This window comes from Nelumbo lutea, chromosome 8 (genome assembly GCF_056320005.1).
Source record: "Nelumbo lutea isolate HS-2025 chromosome 8, American lotus-T2T, whole genome shotgun sequence".
Taxonomy (NCBI): Eukaryota; Viridiplantae; Streptophyta; class Magnoliopsida; order Proteales; family Nelumbonaceae; genus Nelumbo; species Nelumbo lutea.
In genome coordinates, this window is record NC_142691.1 from 48589478 (window position 1) to 48597042 (window position 7565).

General features: G+C 36.2%; 1 protein-coding gene across 17 annotated transcripts; it reads left to right on the forward strand.

Moving 5' to 3' along the window:
• The first annotated feature begins 1349 nt into the window (after positions 1-1349).
• LOC148844055 (uncharacterized) lies at positions 1350-6995 on the forward strand. 17 transcript variants are annotated; one of them, XR_016102929.1, is made up of 4 exons: positions 1450-1773; positions 6050-6171; positions 6471-6554; positions 6650-6995. XR_016102929.1 is itself a non-coding variant. In XM_088956815.1 (4 exons), the coding sequence occupies exons 2-4, from the start codon at positions 4224-4226 to the stop codon at positions 6827-6829; spliced, it is 498 nt and encodes a 165-aa protein (XP_088812941.1). In that variant the 5' UTR covers positions 3996-4122; positions 4218-4223; the 3' UTR covers positions 6830-6995. The 17 variants fall into 17 exon arrangements, 5 of the variants coding, with proteins under 5 accessions (XP_088812941.1, XP_088812940.1, XP_088812942.1 ...); XR_016102927.1 differs by having other exon boundaries at positions 1497-1777; XR_016102928.1 differs by having other exon boundaries at positions 1514-1777; positions 6066-6171.
• Positions 6996-7565: the final 570 nt, after the last annotated feature.

A 7565-nucleotide genomic window follows, 5' to 3' on the forward strand; every position in this document is an offset into this window, starting at 1 on the left:
GGTGTCCTTAAGGTTTGTTGAGGAGAAGGGAGCATGCTAATACAGTAGGAGGGGAACCATTCTAGGTTTAGTAGATAGAAGGCACCCTCTTGTTTTCAAATTTTCACAAAACACCCATCTCTTGGTTGGGCTTCACACCAGCTTCCCAAAAACTGCAATTTAGCCATGAAACCTTCCCAATTTTGCATAGAATTTGCACAGAGATCCTCAAAGGTCACAACATTAGGAAAAACGCCTATTTTGACTATTCTAAGGCCGAAAATATAGAGTTATCACCCATGCCCCTCCTATGCCCTAGAAATCCATACTTTTGAAAGCCTATTTCCCCCCTCCCCCACTTCCTACACTAATGGTTAGTCCCTCTAAATGGCCAATCCATATTTGTTCTCTCCCCCCTCCCGAAATCCACTTTAGGTTTTGGCTCATCCCCTACGAGCACAAGGATAGGGTTAGGATTTCTATCCTCACTAAGGTTATGGGAAAGCAAGGGGTGGGCATTTGAGTTTGGGGTCGAGGATATAATAATCAAAACCCAGCCCTGGCCCACCCTACCCTGCTCCATTGCCATTCCTACCTATATATTAGGGTTAGGACGAGTCAAATACACGAAAGTTTCTAACATGGGTAAATCCGGATGTCAAACGCTACCTAGGCTCACACTTGGAACTCGATCCTATGTTGCCATTATTTCAAGTCTAAAAAAATATTTAATTAATAAGGGTAAGGTTCGATGCCCTACCTTGCCTGAGTATAGAGTTGTAATCAAAACGGGCTTAGATCTTTTGCATCCGATCCAATTATTAAGAGATTACATTCGAATTCAATCCAAAATCTGATTGGATTTAAAGACTCGAATTCAAATTCAAATCCTAATTGACTTGGATCTTATTCGAATTTAACCTGATTCAGCTTTAAATTTTCTAAAATATTAAAAATATATATTTTTTTATTTTCAACATTTGTATATAATAAATTAATATAAAAATAATGTAATAAATTGATTATATATATAAATCCATATATTATACAATATCTGAAATGTTTTTTTACACTTCTAAATATATTAATATAAAGTTTATATATTAAAATTAATAAATATTATAATATAATTAAATTCAGATTTTAATCGAACCAAATGTGGTCAAATCTGAATCCAATTCAATGTAAATGCTTAAATACATCTTCTGAATTGAGACAAAAATAATTAATTTATTACTTTACAATACGAATAAGCTTGGATGCTCGACCCTGTCCCGTCCCACAGCTAGAACCTCACTCTATGTCCGACCCTGCGCTGGCCCACACCTAAGACCACACCCTAATTTATTTCAAAAAATTAATTAAAAAACATTCACCCGCGGCCGCGAAGAAGGAAAAGAAAGGGAAGTTTAGAGCGTGAGGCTTACAGAGGACGTGCGGCTGGCGAGAGAACGAAGGAGAGGAGAATAAGGAAAGAAAAGAAAGAGAAGAGAAGAGAATATAGAGAGGTACCGGCCGCTGAGTATAGAGAGGAGGTGCTGGCCGCTAAGTATGTAGAGAGAGGAGGTGCCGCTGCTGAGAGAGGAGTTACCGCTGAGTAGAGAGAGAGAGAGAGAGAGAGAGACGAGCTGTCGCTACTGAGATAGAGGAGGTGCTGCTACATTCTAAGTCCAAAAAAAACCCTAGAAGAAAAGGAGAAACCAGAGATAAAAATACAGAGAGAACAAAGAGAGGAGGTGCTGTTGCATATTCAAGTAAAAAAAAAACCTAAAATCATATCGGTTGAGTCAAAATGTAGGTATGTGCTCTGTGCTATTCCTTAAACCTACCATGCATTTAATGGCGTTTCTGTGCTATTTTGTTGAATCCATTGGATTATTAATCCCTTTAATGGCGTTTCTGTGCTATTCCTTAAACCTACCATGCACTTATTTTGGATTAGTTGGCATTGAACCTTAGGATTAGATCATTTCTTGGTTGAATCACCCCTTCATCGTAAGTGGACCAAAAAGCCAACTTTAAAACCTAAACCTACAGAAAACTGGCATAGGCCAGTCACTCGTTCTGCTACTTTCATGAAGACCAAATCCCCTGGTGCGACAGTGGATATCGTTGATTTTGAGTTGGATGAATCACCCCCTTCAATGCATTGACCTAAACACATGTTGATTCTAACTGGTTTGAGAATAATGCTCCAGATCCTCAGGACTCACTCTCTAGACCTTCTACAATGGTTGATCAATTAGTTATGGTTCCCTCAGCTCCTGTGTACAGAGCACTCTCCAAGCTTCTCCTAAGTATTCCTTTCCAAGGGATTCTGTTCTATTGATTATGCCTACTATTGACATGGCTGCAATGTTGGATCTTTTCGATACTATTGATTCTCTTATTGCATCAGAATTTGCACCAACCGGTTTGGATGCTTCACCATCTTCTGTTTCTATAGCTAAGAATATTGAATTTGATCGGGCCAAGGCTTCACTGTGTCGTCTCCTTGCTATGGACGTTACTGCTGTGGCACACCCTAGTCAGATGCAGGAACTAATCAAAATTTAGAGCAATTAAAAAACAACAAAAGTTTGTTGCCAAACCAGGTGGTTGCTTTACAAAGGTTGTCTGAAATTGGCCAAATGGGTAAGAACTTTGAGAAAGCAAATACTATTGTCCAGTCTGCCAATGAGTTCCTGGAACGTACCAAGAATATACCATCAATTTGAAGAACAGTAAGGTTGAGTTGTGTACTCTCTCCTAGGAGTTTTCAAAGAAGCAGGCTGACATTAATCATATGTAGACTTATGTTCGCCTATCATTAATACTGCTGGTTGTGCCATGCTTACTTTATTAAGAATTCTGTTGGTGGCTTCCACCTAACCTTTTTCTTGAGCATAATAAGGTTTTGGGGTTACCAATCCTATACTGTTGATCAAAAAAAAAAAAAAAAAAAAAAGAAACACACGTTGATTTTTGCACATGGATTGTAATGGACTCTTGGCCCTATTCACCAAATAGATAAATAGTAGCAGAATTAGTATTTTTATTCCTAAAATTTTCTCTTCCTAGGAGAGTTTTGCCCAGTCCAGTTTTCTCAGTTGTTTCCCTTCCATTTCAGATTCTACAGCTTTCTTCCCCACCTAATTGTTTCTTATGACCTCCACCCAATTTTAGCTTCAAAATGCTAAAACATACAAATTATGGATGATGTCAGGATACATGGAGGATGCTAAAATATACAAATGATCACTTACTGCTTTGTCACTCTATAAATAGTTCTGTTCTCTCTATTTTCTAAGTTATTTAAAAGTGAGTCTTGAATGTTTGTTTTTCTACAACTCTTGAATGCCTTGGGGTTAGTCAATTGTGTCCTATGGTGTACATATAAAATTAGTCTCACAGCTCAAAATGGCTAACTGTGAGTGAATGAGTGACCTACTTCTAAGTCAAAAACCAAGTTGGAGAACTAATGACTTTGGACACAAACGAGTTTACTTATAATATATATTATCATAAGTTGCTGAAACTATAACTCTAATTTTTAGCATTTCTCCTTTAGGCTATGTTTGGTTTGAAGGAAAAGGTAGGAAAAGTCAAGAAACAAGCACAACCATTTCTGATTGCAAAGATTTACCCCACAGTCAAAAGACAAAAACTCTAATTGCCACTTTTGTAACAACTTAAGGGCTTGCACATATTCAAGTTCATATATAAGAAAGAAATTAGGATTCAGCTCAATCACCATGGCCAAACATAGCCATTAACAATTCAGGAACTTAGGATTCATCTCAATCACCATTAGGATTCAGATAAATTTATTTTTAAACTAATCTATATCGTTATTGTTGCTGGCTAAGTTTGAGATGATGACCAATATCAGAGTACAACATAGGCTCAACCACCATTTGGGCCAGAAATCATATGTAGCACACCTCCATCAAATGGTGAGATTACTAACACTTTTCATGTTTTTCTTGTTCTTTCATTTATTTATACATTGACTCTTGTCAATTTATTTATTTTTAGGCAGAAGAGAAACGCCGAGACAATAGGTCCCCCCCCCCCCCCCCCGCAAGGTGAGAGGAACGTTTTAGGAGGGCTCATTCAAATTGCTAGGGGAAATTTTTTGATCCTCAGGCCTGAGAATTAGCTGTAATTATTTTTTTGGAAGTTTGTTTATTCATTTGATTATTTCAATGTAGTTTTATGTTAGATAATTTAATATATATTCTTTAAAACTATTGTAGGCAAAGATGGAGAACTTTGTGATTGAACAAGCACAACTTGGCATACTAGTTGAGCCCATTGGTGCTCATGATGCGGTTAGCAAGGTCTTAGGAAAGGAGCATCCATCACGAATTCGTTGCTTGGGATTCAGGGTAAATCCTAAGCATGCTTTTGGAAACCCCGAGTCTAAAGGGTCCACTACCTCCACAATTACATCCAATCAACAAGCAGATTTGAGAGTCATACAACTTGAGTCAGAAGTGAGTGTGATGCAGGCTAACATGGAGGCTATAGATGCAAAGATGTCACAGATGCATGCCTTGTTGCAACAATTCTCTCAACAATATGGAATCCCTATTCCAATCCCCCCTTCACATTCAGTTCAACCTAAGATGTTACATTCAGTTGAACCTAAGATGCCGAACCACACAATTAGCCCTTTTTTTATTAGCAACTATGTATTTTTGTTAGTACAGAGCACTAATTACCAAACCACACCATTAGTATAGAGCATTGAAGCTTCTATTCTTGAAACTTGATTGGTGCCTGTAGAGGCTTTAAATGGATTATTAGAACAAGAGATAACAGAGAGGAAGAGAGGTTTTGGATGGATTGCTAGTGTGAATCTTTCCCACAGACAGTTGACTATCTGCTATTACATTGCAAATTTTCTCACTCAGTCTGGATCAGGATACTTGGCCTTTTTGTTGTTAAATGTTGCTGCCTAGATTTGGTTTTGAATTCCTCGGGGGTGGGGGGGAGGGGGTGTTGAGTCTTTAAGGTATAAGCAAGAGAGGAAAAATTTCTTGGGGAATAATTCTGGTAGTTGTGTTATGGCTTCTGTGGCAAGAGAGCAATGAAAGGACTTTTAAAACTAAAAGCAGCCAACTCATCAGATTTAGTAGTCCAAAAGATTGTGGGCGAGTTACATTCTTGGTTAGCAACCCTTAGTTTATAGGGTCCCCACTCACGTGTCCTCCCAACATATAAAACAAAACCCCCAAGACTCCAACTTGGTGATATATCTTGTAAGTTAACATCTCAAGTTTGTATTGGGGAGATGCATCTAGCCTTTCTCGAATGGAAAACATGAGATGTGGTCTATAGCTTCCAAGTAATTTTGAAGGCTACTCAGTCCTTGTGCAGTTCGTTGTAAGGGGGAAAAATGAAAAATGTGATTTTATTCTCCATTTCTATTATGTTTGAGAAATGTATGGCAGATAGACCATAAAGAGAATCTCAATGTTACAGGCCTGACACAGTTAATTTAGCAGTTGGTGTACTTGTAGATTATTTACATATGGAATTCCTTATAAACTTGTTAGTGTATCTTTAAGAATATGAAGTAATTCAAGATGCAGTGTGCATATTGAATGGGAATATTGAACTAGGTTTATGTTCTAGGAAAATCAAAATAAAAACTATAAAAAGTTAGCACCTAGACCTGCAAATAAATAATGGATAACCTGAACCATAAGTTGGTTGTTCAACTTCAAAGATTATTGGTTGTATCATTATTTTTTTTCTCTATTTTTGTTATATGTTCTATAAGATATCTGCCATGCAGTAGCTGCTTTTTAATTTTTTTTTTATGTTATATGTTAAATGTTCTTTAATCTACCCATAAAAGGACATGCACAAATAATAAAGACAACCTGTATGGGTTATGAATCAAAACCAAAAATAAGAGTAGTGTATTTTTTTGAACTCAAACAGGTAATCGGTCTTTATGCTTTGTGAATTACAGTTTGTGAATTACAAGTTTCCTAGAGTTTGCTTTGACATGATTATTCTAACAAGGACCTTAACTTATCATTCCCTAACCCCCTTTAAACTTGAGTAATGTCATTAGATGGAATGACATGCAGTTCTAACAAGAAGGCCTAGGGACTATTTTCAACTTTAGAACATGCAGTTATAAAATACCTCAGGTGCTTGGGTGGTTGGAAGGTTTGCATTGATGGAATGACAATAGTAAGTTTATTTGGAACCACAAAATTTCCTAAGTCTTGATCTTGCTTTTTCTTCCATTGGCCTTATAGAGTAAGTTAAATTTCCATTTAGCAATAGTCATCACCGTAGTGGAAAACCTACCCGCCCTACATCACTTATGTAGTGGTAGTCTTTTGGTCTTTAGTGGTAGTTTTAATTGATTGCCGCTAAAGATCAATATTTCTAGCGCTAGTCACCAAATAACTTCATGATAGTTTCAACTTTCTTATTCTTTTTTTTAGTTTATGAGAAATACTTTACTCATTTTTTAATGCTTCTAGATGCAGAGCCATGGGTTGGCAAATATTCCAGTTCAGGGTGGAAATAATTACCACCCCACTCATGAAGTAACACCGCCAAACCCAGTAAGTTATTGTAAGTAGGGTTTTATTTATCATTTACTTACATCTTTTAGCAAGAAAATAATAAGCATTTTCTTAACTTTGTCTTTTATGTGCAGATACATGAATTAGCAACCCCTCCAATTCATAGTGGAGATAATTCTTATCCCACTCCAGAGGTACTATCACCAAATCCGGTAAACTATCACAAGTTTGATTTATTTTTTCATTTTCTCACATCTTTTAGTGTGGAAATAATTTTATATTTTTTGCGTTTTGTAATAGATGCACTCTTTTGATGAGTGTTTTATTTTATTTTTGTAATATTTTTGGCAAGGGAAAGGCACTTTTGATGGTTTTCTATTTTCCTTTTTTTGTAATCTTTTAATTTCATTTGAACTAATATGTGAACAATTGTAAATATATATTGCCTTTTATTTAATACTAGATTTCAATTTTTAATGATATTAATGATCTTTTATTTTGAATGGATATAAGATTTTTGTTGAAAATGAATGTATATAATTGATTTAAAAGCAGACCACCATAAGCTCTATACTAGGTATGACAAACATACAGGTGGAGTTGGTTTTAGGCACCAATGTTTTTGGTGACGTTTAGACAGGTTTTTGTGACGTTTCAAAAAGTAAGGAAATGTCACCAAAACAGGTTTTGTGACGTTTCAGAAAACGTCACTAAAATAAATATTTTTTGTGACGTTTGGAAAATGTCACGAAAATACAATTAAGTGTCACGAAAATTGCACATGGGTGACTCTTGGAATCTTTTAGTGACGCCTGCCAAATGTCACTAAAAGTGATTTTCCATGACGTTTCTTAAACATCACAAAAATAACAAATAAATGTCGCCAAAACTGTACATGGGTGACTCTTGAAATCGTTTAGTGACATTTGCAAAACGTCACAAAAACTAAACTAAATGTCACAAACTTTTGCCAACACTACATTTTGTGATGAGGGAGCAATTCGTGACATTTGTGCCATTTTTGGTGACGTTTGTCTAACGTCACAAATA

Excerpts from the sequence above, each read along its gene's own strand:
- LOC148844055 (XM_088956815.1), top strand. The coding sequence starts at position 4,224 with ATGGAGAACTTTGTGATTGAACAAGCACAACTTGGCATACTAGTTGAG. Across the intron at positions 4,458-6,470 it reads TCATACAACTTGAGTCAGAA|ATGCAGAGCCATGGGTTGGC; the intron begins GTGAGTGTGATG and ends TAATGCTTCTAG. Across the intron at positions 6,555-6,649 it reads AAGTAACACCGCCAAACCCA|ATACATGAATTAGCAACCCC; the intron begins GTAAGTTATTGT and ends TTTTATGTGCAG.